Source organism: Callithrix jacchus, chromosome 2, assembly GCF_049354715.1.
Source record: "Callithrix jacchus isolate 240 chromosome 2, calJac240_pri, whole genome shotgun sequence".
Taxonomy (NCBI): Eukaryota; Metazoa; Chordata; class Mammalia; order Primates; family Cebidae; genus Callithrix; species Callithrix jacchus.
Window position 1 is genome coordinate 114,726,722 of NC_133503.1, and position 17,909 is coordinate 114,744,630.

The 17,909-nt window shown below is 44.5% G+C and overlaps 1 protein-coding gene and 1 long non-coding RNA gene across 2 annotated transcripts; one reads left to right on the plus strand and one right to left on the minus strand.

Annotated features, from left to right (window-relative positions):
* Positions 1-1,545: 1,545 nt before the first annotated feature.
* Positions 1,546-12,235, minus strand: LOC100393002 (uncharacterized). Its single transcript, XM_035278134.3, has 4 exons — positions 10,459-12,235; positions 8,205-8,282; positions 4,688-4,789; positions 1,546-2,199 (listed from the first exon to the last, which is right to left on the minus strand). The coding sequence occupies exons 1-4, from the start codon at positions 10,537-10,539 to the stop codon at positions 2,137-2,139; spliced, it is 324 nt and encodes a 107-aa protein (XP_035134025.2). The 5' UTR covers positions 10,540-12,235; the 3' UTR covers positions 1,546-2,136.
* A 3,453-nt stretch (positions 12,236-15,688) lies between these two features.
* Positions 15,689-17,489, plus strand: LOC118151461 (uncharacterized). The gene is made up of 2 exons (XR_004739790.3): positions 15,689-16,357; positions 17,352-17,489. It is a non-coding gene; the product is annotated as an uncharacterized LOC118151461 (long non-coding RNA).
* The last annotated feature ends 420 nt before the right edge of the window (positions 17,490-17,909 follow it).

Here is a 17,909-nt window from a genome sequence, read left to right on the forward strand (position 1 = left end):
GACCTCAACCGTAGGAGGCACCTGACCTCTGCTCCTCTGAAAATGGAATGAGACACTTGACAGAGTTGTAGCTTGTCTTCCCCAATCACCTGGAAAAGGATAAGAGGCAGGAGTTTAAAGGTATGAGTTGAAAGTTGAAAGATTATTGGCCCTTCTGACATACCATGACCTCAGGAAATTCAGTTAAGCTCTCCGCAATTTTCTGTTTTCCCATCGCTAAAATGATGTGAATTCACACTACCTGTTCAGCGGATATTAAAATGCAGTAGACCCAAGCATTGTTCTATGTGTGGGAGAGTGTATGTGTACTGCTAACAATCCTTTTCTTTTCCAGACTTACTGTTCTCACTACCCTAATGTATCTGGATCAGTAATAACCTATTATTTAGCAAAGTTTCAGTCTAAATTTGTGTCCCCCCTCACACACACACACTCAGAAAGAATCAGAATTCTTTTGGTTTTTGAGACTGAGTCTCACTCTGCTGAGCAGGCTGGAGTACAATGGTGCAATCTCAGCTCACTGCAACCTCCGCCTCCCAGGTTCAAGGAATGCTCCTGTCTCGGCCTCTTGAGTAGCTGGTATTACAGGCACCTGCCACCGTGCCTGGCTAATTTTTGTATTTTTAGTACAGATGGGGTTTTGCCATGTTGGCCAGGCTGGTTTCGATCTGACCTCAGATGATCCACCTACCTCAGCCTCCCAAAGTGCTGGGATTATAGGCATGAGCCACCATGCCTGGCCAGAATTCTTTTTTTTTTTTCAACTACAATATGTTTTTCTGAGTGAGGAAGAAAGAGAATTTACATCACAAGGCAAAAATTACTAGTCATATTGCATGTATCCATGAGAGCATATTACACATATAAGCACCGTTTTCCCTGTGTGCCAGGGGTGGGGCAGTTTAGTTGGAAAAGCTAAATTCTGCTCCACTTGGCTTGCAAATGTTCAGATGTTTTGTTTGTCTATGTGTTTGCTTTCTTGCTTACTCACCTGGGACATCTAATCTTTGGTCTGAATGGTATCCAGTGAATACACTCCCGTCCCTCCCTCCAGCCCTCACCCAAATCCAGTAAAGCAAGAGATCAGCAGGGCAGCCAGAGAGCCCACACCAGTGAGGTCAGGAAGGAAAACAGAGCTCAAGACGGTCCACACGAATGTTTCCTTCCTTATCCAGTCCCCAAAGGCTTTTTTTTGAGACGAAGTTTCGCTCTTGTTGCCTAGGCTGGAGTGCAATGGCGCAATCTTGCCTCACTGGAACCTCCGCCTCCCAGGTTCAAGCGATTCTCCTGCCTCAGCCTCCTGAGTAGCTAGGATTACAGGCATGTGCCACCATGCCCAGCTAATTTTGTATTTTGAGTAGAGACAGGGTTTCTCCATGTTGGTCAGGCTGGTCTCGAACTCACGACCTCAGGTGATTCAGCTGCCTTGGCCTCCCAAGGTGCTGGGATTGTAGGTGTGAGTCACTTCGCCCGACCTGGCTTTTTTCCCTAAGTAAAACTCCCCCCAAAAAGAACACAAACAAAGAAGGCGACACACAAACCAAATTCAATGTGGTATAGAAATTTCCATACAAGAACTTTAATTGAACAGTAAGATTTAATATTTCACCAGGTGAAAAGGGGAATTGAAAATTAGTAGGAAAATTCCTAGGGGACCAATTAGCTAGAACAAGGAATGGGGTGCAGGGAACTTATTAGGGATGTATCTTCCCCTCAATATGGGTAGAGGAGCAGCGTCAGGAGCAGGGCCTTGGAGAGAGGCATAGAAGGGAATCACTTCTCCCAGCCCAGGCAAGCTACCTGGTGTAACTTCAAGTTCAGGCCAGCTGACACTCCGGCCCGCTCTTGGAGACGAAAAGGTTTCCCATGCCCCCACCTCCTCCCGAGTTAATTCTCTCCAGGTGCTTCTCTTGATGTGAACCCAGGGTGCTATTAGCAGGCTCCTTCTTGTTCTCTTGCTCAAATCCTTTCCAACCTGCGGAGCTCTGCTGTTTCTAATTTCTAACCGCATCTTGTTTCTTTGCCCCAGTATTGAATTCTGTCATAATCTTCAGATCAACTCTAGTTGTCTCCATTCTTTTCTGGGTGCTAAAATCTTCCAGTCATCTTCTCTTCCACTCTCTGCCCACTCACAAGTCACCTGCATTTCTCACCCCAGTCGTCATCCTCGTCTCCGTGAACCATCCTCTCCAGGGCTTCCTGCCAGAAAAGTATTTTGCAAGTTTCACTTGAATTTCTATACGGTATAATTCTGAACATATAAATAATATATAAAGCCAACCTATTTTTGGAGCTAAGAGTGACAACAATCTCTTACACTACAGATCCATCCCAAATTGGTAATGTCCTAAAAAAAAAAAAAAGGGGGGGGGGTGCTTACGAAATACTCAAATCCCTTCAGTTAGTACAAAAACAACTGGTGACCTAAAAATTCAAGGAATGGCCCAGAGTGAAGGGAAATGTAATGTTGACTCCGGTTTACAGAAAGTGAGTCTGAGTCATGGCAGATCCTGAAATTTCACATGAACTCATTCTGCCTGTAAATGCCCCGGCATCAATAGTGAGCAAACGTGCATTCTGGCCAGCCAGGCAGAAACACTTTGTTTTCCATTGTGCGGTGACGCCAGATCCCCGTGGCTTCTGACAAAGGCCCTCGTCAAGCCTGTGTGTCATCGTTTGCGTTTGCCACAGCTGCAGCGAGGTGCGCACAGACCACTTCCCGACTGCGCATCCACAGGCCTTCCTGGGGCCAAGGCAGGCAGGCCTCGGGTCCGCGTGGGGTGCAGCGCCACCTGCTGGACTTCCTGTGGTGAAGCGGCAACCTGGAGTGGCAGCGTAGTCCAGAAGTCCTGGCCTTGAGGTTTGCTTTCAGACCATGGTCAGGGCTGACTGCAAGAACAAAAGCACTTGCAGAAATACGCACTCTTTATGCAAACCAGTCCTTAAGGCGGCGTGGGACTCACTTTCCTCACTACAGAATGTGGTGTGGCATGTATGAGTGCACCAGCATGTATGTAGGGGGAAGGGGGGTGCACCATTTGTGGTGGGGGGTATAATATGGTGTATGCAAGTGTGGGTGTCTGTACATGACCTCTCAAAGGCAGGAAAAGTGACATCATTGTCATCCTCCTTGTTGGATTGGTAAGGAACTGTACAGTTGACAGAAACTTTTCTATAACGTGTTCCATTTCTTTCCTTGTATGCTGTACAAGTAGATAAAATGTTCTCGACCAAATGAATTTTTGCCAGTGCTCTGGCTCTCTAGTAGAATTACCTATGACCAAACCATACTGGCGGCTGACAGCTAACTAATGATCTTTCCCTCTTTTCAAAAGACTTCACCCATATGGGAACAAAGACTGTCATGATTCCCCAGCCAGGCAGGGCTGGCCCTGGACTTGGAGGAGGCGATGAAGTAGGAGGCAGCCAGCTATGGGAAGAAGTCAACCGCTTCCACGAGGCCAACTATGGGTGACTCAGGAAACAGACAAGTCAGAAGTCTAGGTTTTTACCAGATCCTCTGGCCGTTTGGAGACGTGCCCACATGTCACACGCGTGAAGCCACTTTCTCTGCCTAGGAGGTTACTGACTTAAACGCAGGGACATTTGTCGAAGTGGGAAGCCTGACAGACAAAAGCAAAGGGGTCTGATGAAGGGCCCTGCTGGCTGGTGATGTGGAATGTTTGATGACAGTTCTAGAAACACCAGGGAGCCAGCAGATTGAGCTCTCTGTATTTTCCTGGCTGCCAAATAATAGCAACTACAGTATCCTGAGGGCTTACTCATGCCAAGCAGAAGGCTAAGTGCTTTCCCTTTGTTTTTTGTTCATGCAATCCTCAAAACTGCTCTATAAGCCATACAGTATGATTAGCCCTGCTTTCCCGATGAGGAAACTGAGGCCCAGAGGGGTAAGTCGCCTGCCTAAGGTTACACAGTTCAGGAGTAAAAGGAGGGCTCAGGTCTCTGTGGCCCAAAGGCCAGGCTCCTGATGCTGACCCTCCTGCTTCCCTGCTGTTGGTGCCCTGCGAGGCCCTGAACTGCCCTCTATTTGCCTGCTAGGTTGAGAGCCACAGCAACTCACCAGCCACATGCCCACAGCGCTCATTTTCATGAGAGCGGGGCTTGAGGAAAGAGCGTTCGTTCCTGTTGTTTTGAGCCAGGACAACAGACTAGGCAATGGTTGGAACACACAGTTCTGGGTCGGAGGCCAGGGGGCAGACAGGACTCCAAAGGCTAAAATAAACAAGGCTTCTCACAGCGGCTCTGGTCATGCCGAGACCCATGGGCTGGGGCTGGCCAACCTGCCTCCACATGGGATAGAAGGCTGTCCAGAAGAGTGGCCTGGCCTGCTCCTGGCTAGAGCAGATGAGGAAAGCCCTGTCCTGGATTCAGCTCCCAGTTCTGCCACATTCCAGCTGCAGGCCTGTGGGACAGTCATGAAGAGCCACACATGGCAACATCCCCTCTCTGGAACCTGAGGAGCCAAGGCTCCTCACTGTAAAGTGACAAGAACGCCAGCCAGCATGCAGAATTGTGGTGGTGTAATTAACAGGAGCTAATGTATGAGCAGGAGCTGTTACACTCCAGGACTCTAGATACCCAGTTTTATGGCTATCAGTTTCACAGCGAAAAAAAAATTACTTTTATTATTCTCATGTTATTCTTAGTAATTCTGGTGTGCACTTACATGAGAAACGGCAAAGGGATATTCTGCTTGCAGTCTTTTGCTCTGTGGCAGAAACTTTCCAGACGGTGTCATCGTGTGCAGCTTTTGTGACACAGTTTGATCCTGATAGATAACAAGAGTGACATGTTTTATCAAAATCTTCCTACGTGGCTCAAGTTCACTTCCACCCACAGCAGTGCTATTAATATTTCCCCCATTAAGCCAACCAAGCCTAAAAGCCAAAGAGAATACCACAGTTACAGGTTTCAATTTAAAGGCTCTGATGGATGAGAGTAAGAAGGGAGTGATTGCTGAAGCCCAGTCCTTCCTGCAGGAGCAGGGAAGCTAAGACCTGGGCCAGCACTGCCCCACCACCACCACCAAGGGTGCAGGGCAGCCACGTAGAAACTGGCACTCACTAGGCCAAGACAGCACAGGCCTCCAGCCTTCAGACAAAAGACTTTTGCCTGGGAGGTGCTGAGGGACACCACACAGTGCTGTTTCTTTCTAAATTATTTTTTTCCCCTGAATGCCATCTAGATCCTGGAAAGTGATTTCCATGAACTGATTTTAAAATATCCTCTATGATAACTGAACACTTGTCATTGACTGAATGTCCAACATTAGGGTCTTGGTTAAGTATAAGATGGTGTATCCCATGATGTTTATGAGAGTTTATAAACACGGAGAGGAAGGATGCAATAGCATAAAGGAAGGCTTGTGTTAGGCTCACATGTGAAAAATAAAGAAATAAGAAAAAAAAGCTGCAGGCAGGAGTGTACTGTGGTCGCGCTGACAAGCTAACAATATAAAAGATAAACGCTGAAACTATTCTGCAGGATACTGAAATGGTGAATACCGATCTGCATTCATCAAAACCCACAGAACCGCACAACACAGAGAATAAACATAAAGTAAATGATAGATTCTATTGAATAATAATGTATGAATATTGGTTCACTAATTGTAGCAGACCTATGGCATGAATACCAGATGTTTATTCCAAGATGATAACAGAGGACTCTATGCTGAGGGAGGAAGGCAGAAGGAAACAGCTGTCCTGGCGCCTCAATTTTACTATAAACTTTAAACTCTCCTAAAAAATGAAGTCTATTAATTTTCTTAAAACTAAAAATAAATAAAGAAATAACCAGAAAGCAACATATCAAAATATAAACAGCACCATTTTTGGATAATGAGATTATGACAACTTGCTTTTTCGAGTTTTACTTTTCTGATTTTCTGCATTCTAATTTTATTGATCAGGTAAAAGCAGTGGAAAGTTTGAAAACCTTGTCTGGGTGACTATCCTCTGAGGCAAAAACTGTGCAGGCTCACAGCGCTCTACGGTCCAGTTCCCTAAACACAGCAGGACTTAGTAAGTTTTGCTAATAGAGCATAAGCACTTTTAAATACGTCTTCAGCCGGGCGCGGTGGCTCATGCCTGTAATCCCAGCACCTTGAGAGGCAGAGGTGGGTGGATCATGAGGTCAAGAGATGGAGACCATCCTGGCCAACATGGCAAAACCCCGTCTCTACTAAAAGTACAAAAATTAGCTTGATGTGGTGGCACACACCTGCAGTCCCAGCTGCTCAGGAGGCTGAGGCAGGAGAATCGCTTGAACCCAGGAGGCAGAGACTGCAGTAAGCTGAGCTCACACCCCTGCACTCCAGCCTGGCAACAGAGCAAGACTCAAAAAAAAAACGTCTTCAACTCTGTCTGCCTTGCAGCCTGCAAACTTGTCACCTCACAGCCTGAGAGAGGGCAGCAAATTAAAGTAACAATTGTGAGAGGAACAGATCAGAGCCTCTAATGAGCTGTTGGTTGGGTCACTGTAAATTGGAAATCTCTCCTTAAGTGGATAGAGGGCTAAGTGAGCATCTTAAGAAGCATCTATTAAGTGGCATCAATGGGTAGAGTGGTGGGTGCTGATGTAAGACCAAACCCAATACATCATGTCATCAAGAAAGAGGCATGGGCAAGGCTTTGGCATGTAGAAATTGCAGCAGTGGGATTGGTTTGAGAATTGGGAACAACTATACCAAAAGAATTCTTAGCTGAGTGTCTCATTCTTGGTGAATCAGTCAACACATTGTAACTGATATTTGAGAGCATCAGAGAGGTTTGTTAGATCCTAGTTTTATGATTATTTAGAAATAGAGCTCAGAAATAAAGCAATTCTTCATATTAAAATTATTTTACAATTTACAATCCTTCTCGACATTGATCTCGTTAACTGCCTTCATTTGCTTGTCTAGTAGCCTTGTATGACTGCAAGCTCCTTGAAGACACGGCCATGTCTTGGTTTTGTATCCCCTCCTCTTAACACTGTGTCTGGCACACAGTTGGTTCTTACAGTGGATTAAAGGCTCTTACTGCAAGTTTGTTGACACCTTCCAGCCAGAGGTGACATCTCTGTATTTTATTTCCCCTTTTGAATCTGGGCTAACTTGTAACTGCTTTGACCAACTAAGTATGGTGGAAGTGACATTATGACACCACTGAGCCTAGCCCCTTAAGGCAAACTTGGTCTCTTGGAGCCCTACGTTTCATACAGGAAGTCCAGCTACCCTGCTGATGAGTCCACATGGAAAGGCCTGAGACCACATGGAGACGGAGAGGAGCCCAGTGGAGTCCAGCCTTCCAGCCATCCCCATCAAGAGATCAGATAAGTCAGCAAAGCTATTTTGACCTGACCAGATCAGATCAGCTCTTACCTGAATATCTCAAAGGACTCCAGCTGGCTCCATAGGGAGCAGAATCACGCAGCTGAGTCCTGTCTGAGTTCCTTACCCACAAAAGTCATCAGGCACCATGAAATGATTGTTTCAGCCACTAAGCTGGGGTTGTTTGTTATGAAACAATAGATAACTAGAATAGCTCTTACTAAATGTTTGCTATGGATGGATAAATGGATGGATGGATGGATGGCCTAGAAGGGACATTATCTTCCCTAGAGGAATAATGCTCAGAGAGAAAGCAATTTGCCACAGTTCCTGCAGTAAGCATTTGTCATTACGTCCTCCTCCCTTAGCATCTGAACCTCCTTCTTCTTTTGGAGAATTTCCTGTCTTACTTAGTAAAGCTAAATCAAATTACGGAAGCAAAAATGCCATATATACCCTTCCACAGCCTTCCTTAAAGCTAAGGTACAGGACCCTGCTGCAAGATCTTCAGTGAGACACTCTTGCCTCAAATTGTGAATCAGAAACTGGGGCAGGCTCCAGTGGGTGGTGGGCAGCAGCTGAAGTCACAGCAACACAGACCCCCCAGAAGCCCTGCAGCCACAGCCCCAGCAGCAGGGTCTGGTGTCTAGGTTCCTGGTATGAGCCCTCGGCCAGGTCCCATGTCCAGTGATATGAGCCAGAGCTACTGTGCCTGGCAGCAGCCACCGCTGCTTCACTGCATTGTGAATCCAGGCTGTTCTTCCTACCTCCAGGCTTGTCATCGCTCCCTCTCAGGGGTGGGGTAAGCTATGCTATCTATTTTTAATAGATTCCTTCTCTGCTGAAAGCTAGGAACCCTGGCGGACAGTACCAGATGTGGATTTCTCATTCTAGGATGCCATGTTTTCCATGAATAGTTTTCAAATGGTGTCCTCAAGGTCCCAGGGTTCTGCAAAGGAAAAGCAAGAGGGTAAGAGAGCAGAACTCAGGACCCACATCCCCCATACTCCCAAACAAGCCAACCTTTAGTTTAGTTTTTTTTTTTTTCCTAGAGACAGTCTCACTCTGTCACCCAGGCTGGAGTGTAGTGACGCAATCTTGGCCCACTGCAACCTCTGCCTCCTGGGTTCAAGAGATTCTCCTACTTCAGCCTCCCAAGTAGCTGGGATTACAGGTACCCACCACCTCCACCCACTAATTTTTATATTTTTGGTAGAGATGGGGTTTCACCATGTTGGCCAGGCTGGTCTCGAACTCCTGACCTTAGGTGATTCACCCACCTCGGCCTCCCAAAATGCTGGGATTACAGGCGTGAGCCATCACACCCGGCCACTTTTGTATTTTTAATACTATGATTTTCTATAAAATTTTATATGGAAGAATAGTTCTCTTTCTAAACAGCAAGTTTGAAAATAACCATTTATACACATAAAAACATAACCTATGAAATGGATTGTTTGGTGAAGCAAAGAGAATTAACCAAAGTGGTCACATAAACGTCACAGTGAGCCCTTCAAAAAGATGCTCTTTGTTCTAGAGTAGGTATCTCCAGGGGTTCCTCCTGGTTAAGCTTGGTTTTGATAGATGATTAAAACAGGACATTGCTGGGAGAGGTTGTGACAAAGACTGCTTGTCAATATACATCTAGGTCTAGTTACCTAGAAGGTGTAGGAATGGAACCCCGACCCTTCCTTTTGAAGTTTAATGTTATTAGAATGTCTCAATGGGTAGTAGGGCCCTGCATGGCCAGCAGACTGGCAGTCACACCAGCGGAAAGGCCCATGAGCGATGATGAAATCCAGACCAATGACAGGCTCAACCCCCAAGGACATGTCCTTCTCAAGGTGGGCTTGTCCTGGCATGCATCAGGCTATAAGAATCTCCTGTCCCACTCACCTTGAACTATGGGGATCCCTTTGGGGCAATGGCTCTGTGTGTGTGTTCGTGTATGTGTACATGCATACAGTGTGCCTGTGCAAACATAGAGATACTAATGGTAACACCAGCACCTTCACCTGTGGTGGTGAGAATGACCCTGGCTGAGGTTAGTGAGAAGGGTCATCTTTTCCTGCCCCTCAACCGTGAGCAGACTGCTTGCCAATCACAGGCCAAGCCTCAGGACTACAAACACCTCTAATTTTCAACCACCACAGCAGGGAGCAGGGACTACCATCAACCCACAGCCCACCTTGCAAAGCAGCGAAAGTCCCAGAGCAGCACAGAGGGGGCTTCCTGAGCCAGGTGGCCGTTGGGTTCCTTAGACTCAGCACAAGGGTTGAGGAGATTCCAGCAGAGGCAAGAAGGACATTCTCTTGACAGTAATATGAGAACTCAAGCTATTTTATTTGAATATGTTTTAAAGCATGGCTTTACTTCATACTCCAAACTGGAGAGACAGGAAATGTGTTCTATACATTGACCTAGGATTGGAAGAAACCTTGGGGGACACAGACAATGAATGCTGTACATTAGAGCCGTGGTTCTTAACCAGGGGGTGATTTTGATAATTTCTGGAGACATTTTCAACGGTCACGATGGAGGCGGGGTCTTACTGACATACAGTGGGTGGAAGTCAGGTGCACTGCTAAGCCCTTCCACGCACAGCTCAGCTCCTCACAATAAAGAAGTATCTGGCTCAAAAATTAATCTGAGGTTGAGAACCCTGACTTAGTGCAAGAGGAATCACTTCCAGCTGGTTAAAAAAATAAACCAAGGGAAAAGATGAGAGATGTATAAGACACTGTGTCAGGGAGATATATTCTCTGGATTTGAAATGTGTAGGAATCCACAGACTTTTATTGGAGGGGCGAATGGTGAGGTTCTGCCATGGGTCACATGCTATCATGTGTGTATATAATATCTCGAGTTTAATTTAAGTCCTTGGTCTACTCTAATATTTTTGCTTTGGGTGGTATGTATTATTGTCTTGTGCAATTTGGGTCTTTCTTTTAATGAAATTTTCCTCCTCAAGTATTGACTTCTGTGCTGTGAGCGCCTGTTGAAAGGGGGCATTGGCTGCTCTGGCACTCTGCACCAGGAAAGGAGTACAAGGAAGGGAAGGTAGTGGGCTCCAACCATTAGAACCATCATTCCTATTCCCATTTGCAACTCCAGTTAGGATTTACCTTTAACTTTAGGAAAAAGAGCAATAGGGGTAAGTAGTTTGTTGTCAGTTTCTGGAATCCATGCTTCCTTCTTGCTTCCATAGCTTCTTCAACATTGCTTTGCAGGAAGGAGATGCAGCCACACTAGTTGGACAATTAGCAGGAAGTGGAAATAAATGATTAATTTCACCTAGAGGGCCAATTAGAAGAAGAACAACTCACATGTGAAACAGAGCTGGGTCCCAGCTTGTCTTGGCCTGGACTGTTGGCTCTCTCTAAGTGGTCCCACTATTACCTTCATCATGCAGCCCCTGATAATCCTACCCTTAACCTCCAGAAGTTGATGCTCCAACCATGAGGCAGGGGCATCTAGAGTTCCTGACCTCAGTGACCCCATTCATTTCTGTGTTTAAGGTTTCTGAGGAACCTGAAGGCTGACTCAAAACTGCCTGAGATCTTTCTTCATTGCTCAGTTCAAACACAAGCTACGATTGCCTAGGCAAGTAGGAAGGGAAGGTAGATGTCAGCTGTGGGCTGGACGTCACTGAGGAAAGCCTGGCTTGCCTGCTGCCACCGTAGCAATTACTGGCCAGAGAGGCATGGACAGGACCCAAGAGCTTCATGTTGTTCAGAACAGCAAGTCTGGGAAACAATACGACCTTGCTCAGTGATCACCTACAAAGAAGTGTCGTCAATATCTCCTTCCTCAGAGAAACAAAGCTATTTCCTTGACAACAAAAGCCCATGCTTGTGTACTGTGCCAAAATTTTACAGCGCAAGGCCAAGGCTGAGTGCATGTGTGCTCATATGCTGAGTTTTCGAAACAGACCTTGCTGATGCCCGTCTGCCAACAAACTACCTCTTAACCCTGTTTCCTTAAAAAGCTCAGAGTTATAATTTTTAAAATTCTTAAGTTCAGCCAGGCACCGTAATCCCAGCACTTTGGAAGGCCAAGGCAGGTGAATCACCTGAGGTCCAGAGTTCAAAACCAGCCTGGCTAACATGGTGAAACCCCATCTATACAAAAATACAAAAATTAGCCGGGTGTGGTGGCAGGTGCCTGTAATCCCAGCTACCTGGGAGGCCAAGACAGGAGAATCACTTGAACCCAGGAGGTGGAGGTTGTAGTGAGCCAATATTAAGCCATTACACTCCAGACTGGGCAACAGAGCAAGACTCTGTCTCAAAAAAAAGTTCTTAAGTTGAAGCTGAAGAGAATCAGAATAGTCTTTGTTCAAGCTAAAAAAAAATAGTTTTGTTTTATTCAAAATTAAAAACTCTCAATTTGTTAAGTTCAAAGTCTCCAACTCTGAACTTAGACCTGAATATGCTAGCCTTTTTCCCACTGGAGAAGCTCAAAATCTTCCCAGCCATTTCCCTAGATGCCAGATGAAGTATTCCTGAACACACATCATTACTTAAAACTTGGGTTAGAAACATTCTATTATTGAGATTTATATATTATCATATAAATATATGTATGCTTTTATATGTATATAAATTTATGTATGCTTTTATAGAGATATAATTAAAACATTTCAGTGACACATTGTTCTTCTAATACACAGGAGATACTGATGAGTTAATAGATCATAAGGGCTATCACATATTATGCTTACCATGTGCTCAGCACTGTTCTAAGTGAGTTTTACATATACTAATTTTCTTGGGCCTATCAACAAATAAAACAAAGACCAGAGCTAATAAACAAAAAAAGGATGGGTGGACGGATGAATGGATGGATGGTGATAGGTGGTGGGTAATAATAGACTAGATCAATAGATAAAAATTTAAAGTTGAGGCTGGGCATGATGGCTCATGCCTGTAATGCCAGCATTTTGGGAGGCCAAGGCAGGTGAATCACTTGAGGTCAGGAGTTCAAGACCAGCCTGGTCAACATGGTAAAACTGTTTCTACTAAAAATGCAAAAATTAGCTGGGTGTGGTGGCACACGCCTGTAATCACAGCTACTTGGGAGGCTGCGGCAGGAGAATCGTTTGAACCCGGAAGACAGAGATTGTAGTGAGCCAAGATGGAGCTACTGTACTCCAGCCTGGCAACGGAGCAACACTGTCTCAAAATAAAGTAAAAGCTGAGTCTATTGACTTGCTGGCCACAGGAATACAGGCTAGGGAGAAATGTACTGAGTTAGGTAGTAACTCACTGAGAGGGAAAACTCAAGAGTTGTTAAAGGCTTGCCAGGGCAGGTTCATGTGGTTATTGCTTATTAAGAGTTGAAATCCATTACTTTGAAAAGAACAGAATGAATCTGAAGGGCTAAATAGAGTTGGTTAAAAGAAACACCATTGCTCAGTGTTTGGGAAAAAGTCTTCAGTTAGGACCTCATATCCCACAGTCATTCCAAGTTCATGGTTATTTATTTAGCTTCTGCTGGTTTGGAGTCAGCCTGGAGAAACACAATAGTCAGTTATGATCTGTCCTTGAAAAATGCTCCTGTAAGCAGAACATGCTCTTTGCCATTCCTCAAAACAACTTTTTAAGGGGTGCAATTATTATCATCCTCATTTCCCAGAGCTGGAGACTAAGGCACTGAGGTATTATTTGCCCAAGGTCAAGCTAGAATTCAATCCTGGGAAGTCAGAGCCCACACTCTTAACCTCTCTTCTCAGCCAGCAAGCATGGCACAGATTCGGAACCAATTGTTGATGTGTATGTTGCCTATTTAAAATAATTTGTTATTAAAATTATACTTATAAAGTTGTTTACAATTTCAGCTAAATTAAATGAACAAATACTAATTCAAAGAGTACTCTGTATAAGTACTATGACTACACACTAGGTTTAACTTGCGATCTGACTTTAACCTTTGCAAACTGCTTTGTAAATGTTGGATATTTCATGAAAAAAATAGGAATATTTACCTTTTTTTTTTACATCTGTTGTCATAGGAACCAAGTCTATCTCTACAATCACACACATTATACCAATACCATTCTGAAGGAGCGAGTCTTTTAAAAGTCCCCGTTACAGACGTTCTCATTCTCACTACCCACACCCACTCGCCCTAGTCTTACCTTCTACATCACTTTAAAACTTTTCTAATCAGAAATTAGAGGAATATTTTCTAATAGAAAATGAATTGCACTTGTTTGCCCATCTATCCCTCTCCTTGCGTCTGCAAACCATTCAAAAGCCTTCACCTTGAGCTCTTTCAAGGGTAAACCATCTCCCAGAGTTTGAAAGGCACAGTGATGTACTGCAAAATCTGTGACCAGTGTCTTCTTACCTTTGGAGAGACTTAGTTTGGGGAAATAGAAGATATCTGATAAATTTGGTAATTAAGAAAGTTGGCTGAGCTGTGTAATGCAGTTTTTTTGTTCCAAACAAGTAGGACCCAAAGTAATGCAATATGATTTTCATTATAAACTAACACAAAAGCCATTTTAAAAGAGAAGTCATGGTCAGGTGCAGTGGCTCACACCTGTAATCCCAGCACTTTGGGAGGTCAAGGTGGGGGGATCACCTTAGGCCAGGAGTTCAAGACCAGCCATGAACTAACATGGCTAACATGGTGAAACCCTGTTTCTACTAAAAATACAAAAAATTAGCAAGGCATGGTGGCACGTGCCTGTAATCCCAGCTACTAGGAAGCTGAGGCAGGAAAATCACTTGAACCCAGGAGGTGGAAGTTGCAGTGAGCCGAGATCTCACCACTGCACTCCAGCCTGGACAAGAAGAGCAAAACCCCGTCTCAAAAAAAAAAAAAAAGAAGTCCCCAAATTGTCTTGGTCAGTGACGGTTCTACTGGCATAAAAGTACTGCCTCTGAAGATGACTCCTTTAGAGGTGATTTTTAAAAATGTTTTAGTAAGTTTGTAGGAAAGCTCAGTATGACCACAGCATAAGCTGTATCTCATATGTACATCAAATTCAAGCATATAGACAACTGCATGGCTTCCCTTGTTGACAGCTCTAAACGTTTAAAGGTAATATAGGTGGCAGAATAATATTTTACTAGAAGAAAGAGTTCCATGGCTAAGAAAATGTTCAGTACAGGACTAGTGTATCCTTGAGACTTTTCACAACACAAGGATTCTAAGATTCAATATTCTAAAAGATCTATGGCAAACTGACTTATTTTCAGAAGTGAATTTCCGCTGAACTAGACACATTTTTCTCCTAGTTCCTTCTGTAAATGGTAGCAATCATTTACAGGCTAGTATTAAGCATCTTATCACTGAGAACTCTATAATTAGTCTTCATTATGGTGACACTGATATCTTTGGGATAATCAGCAAAAGACTAAAAATTATGTCCACTATGGCTTTTGCTTTAAAGCATATTTTAAATTGCATTGTTTTTGGAAAAAGGGAATCCCTGAAAGCGATTTAACTTACTATTAATATTTACCCATTTACATTTCATTGGAAAGATCGTTCATTCATCACACGCACTGTTCTTCACTGCCACTAGGTGGTGCTCCAGCCATAATGTCGCTTCCTGAGCCTCCAGAACCTGTTCACTGCATATTGTCCTCGGGCAGGTCCCACTGAATTTGGCTGGTCTTGCAAAAACCACAGCCAGTGTGAGGTATGTTTCTAAGCTCCCTAAAATTTACACAGAACCCCAGAGTGAGGCTGATAGTAGAAAAGCCCACTATACAGGAAAGCAGAACTCAACCCACAGTGGAAAGAAAATAACTAAGTCAGGTGGGGTAGTAGAGACAGACCCGGGATTTTCCCCCAATGGTGTCTTCAGTAGTAACCTAACCACTTACCGCAGGGGCTGGCCCAGTAATGCTGAAAGATGAGGCTATGCAGACACCTTCCATGGCCTTCCAAATACCACAGCTTGGCCAACATGAGCACCAGGAAAAAAAGATCTGGGAGAAGGACCAAGTATGGGGACCTTAAGTCTGTGTCTGCCGAGCTGTGCCTGGTACCCATGTTTCATATCTATCCAGATAGTATTTGCTCTGGGCTAGCAGCTCAGCATTTGCCAGCAGAGGCAACTTACCCAGGAGGGCAGACCTTCCCCTGAGCTGTGAACAAAATTTCTCTCCCTATTTCCTGGCGTTCTTTCAGTTACATTCTGTAACTTACTAGTCAGTTCTGAGTCATTTCCCAAAAGAAACGAAAGAGGTACAAGCTTCAAAGAAAGACAATCTCCATACGTGGTTCCCTTTACAAACATGGAAAGTATGTGTGCATAGTCACAAATGCTAAGTGGCACAGAAAAAGAAGCAATTTGCATGAGCCAGAGTATTTAAAAGGCTTCATGGAAGATGTGGCACTTAAAAACAGGACTGCAATGTTTGGAGCTGGAAAACATCTTGGAGAACATCTGGTCTGAGGCTCTGAAATAGTTCATCTGAGTCTTTTTTTGTTTTGTTTTTTTGGTTTTTTTAGATGAAATCTTGCTCTGTCACCCAGGCTGGAGTGCAGTGGTGCAATCTCAGCTCACTGCAACCTCCACCTCCTGGGTTCAAGAGATTTTCCTGACTCAGCTTCCTGAGTAGCTCGGACTTCAGGTGCCTGTCACCATGCCTGGTTAATTTTTGTATATTTAGCAGAGACTGGGTTTCACCAAGTTGGCCAGGCTGGTCTCAAACTCCTGACCTCTTGTCATCCAACCTCCTTGGCCTCCCAAAGTGCTGGGATTACAGGCATGAGCCACTGCACCCAGCCGTTCATCTGAGTCTTAACAGCTCATAAAGTTACCTCAAAAGCCTTCCTTGAAGCCAATCAAGGAGGCTCCCAGGTCTCAACCACATTTCAACAGCTCCAGTTTTATATGTTTACTTTATGGGGGTCCTGTTTAAGCTCTGTTTGAACAAAGAACCCTACTCCTTCTTTTTACATTGGAACCACTGATCCAGTCGAAGCTGCTCATTTTACTGATGAGATCACCGAAGCACTTTGGGAACTTTGCCAAGCTCACACATGCCTTGAACTGAAAAGGTAGGGAGCATTTTGGATATGTGGGAGAAGGGTGATATGGTCTGGCTTTGTGTTCCCACCCAAATCTCATCTGGAATTGTAACAGGTGACTAGATCATGAAGGTGGTTTCCCCATGCTGTTCTTGTGATAGTGAGTGAGTTCTTAGGAGATCTTATGATTTAAAAGTTTAACACTTCCCAGCCGGGCATTGTGGCTCATGCCTGTAATCCCAGCACTTTGGGAGGCTGAGGAGGGTGAATCACTTGAGGTCAGGAGTTTGAGACTAGCCTGGACAACATGGTGAAACTCCATCTCTACTAAAAATACAAAAATTAGCCAGGTGTGGTGGCAGACTCCAGGCACCCCAGCTACTTGGGAGGCTGAGGTGGGAGGATTTCTTGAACCTGGGAGGTGAAGGTTGCAGTGAACTGAGATCACGCCACCGCACTCTAGCCCGGTCAATAGAGTGAGACTCATCTTAAAAACAAGCAAGTAAACAAACAAAAAAAGTACAGCACTTCCCCTTCACTTGCTACCCCTCTCTCCTGCTGCCATGTAAGACACGCCTTGCTTCCCCTCTGCCTTCTACCTTGATTGTAAGTTTCCTGCAACCTCTCCAGCCATGCTGAACTGTGAGTCAATTAAACCTCTTTTTTTTTTTTAATAAATTACCCAGTCACAGGTATTCTTTATGGCAGTGTGAAAGTGGACTAATAGAAAGGGAAAACAGGGTGTCTGCAGGGGGAAAAGAAAGAACCACATCTCCATCTGACCCACAGGTTAGAAAAGCATGTTTGTCAAACTACATGAACCTAAAGACAGTTTATATTTGCTGCCCAGGTTCTATTCAGAGAAATTATATCCTCTTGCCAGAGACACAGACAAACCATATTTAATACTCACTAAACCCCACACTCATACTCATAGACTTTGAAAGATAATAGAATGCTCATTTTCATTGTCCAGATGAATCTTCTCCATCTTTTGACAAAGTTATTTACTACTGTTTTTCAGAATGGCTCCCAGGCAGTTAAGAAAAAGACAGTACTCCATCCTGGAGATGATAATCCCAGCTCAGCAGTGGATACACAGGCGGATGTTTAGCAAGCTTTATAAAAACCAATCTTATTATAAAATGTTGATGCTTCCTCACCAACTTGTGTTTCCTCCTTATTTTATAAAATGTGGAATTTATTTCAGACTAGAGCTTGAGTCAAGCACCTGAGTTGGAAAGACCAAAAGTCAGTTCAGAGGCTAACTCTTGAAAAGCACTATGAAATCTATAATTCAGATCACATGGAGAACTGAGTTGCTCTTCCTCTCTGCTGGTGAAGAAAAAACAGAAGGTATCCTCTCAGTGTCCCGATGTATTTAGGTGAACGATGCCCACCTCAAACCCACTTAAGCACAAAGAAAATTTACAAGCCCAGGCAATGGGAAAATTCAGGGCCGGCTCATGCTCAGCTGAAGAAGGAGGAGCTCAAATTGTGTCAGGAGGAATCCATCTCTCCCTCTCTTGTCTGAGCTTCATCCTGTTGTCTTCATCCTCACTCATGCTTTCTTGGAGAGAAG

Coding starts and splice junctions, on each gene's coding strand:
- LOC100393002 (XM_035278134.3), bottom strand. CDS start 10,539: ATGGAAGCAAGAAGGAAGCATGGATTCCAGAAACTGACAACAAACTAC. Junction 4,790..8,204: donor GAATGAGAAATCCACATCTG/GTACTGTCCGCC, acceptor GTTATCTATCAG/GATCAAACTGTGTCACAAAA. Junction 2,200..4,687: donor ATCCCTTTGCCGTTTCTCAT/GTAAGTGCACAC, acceptor CTTTTCTGGCAG/GAAGCCCTGGAGAGGATGGT.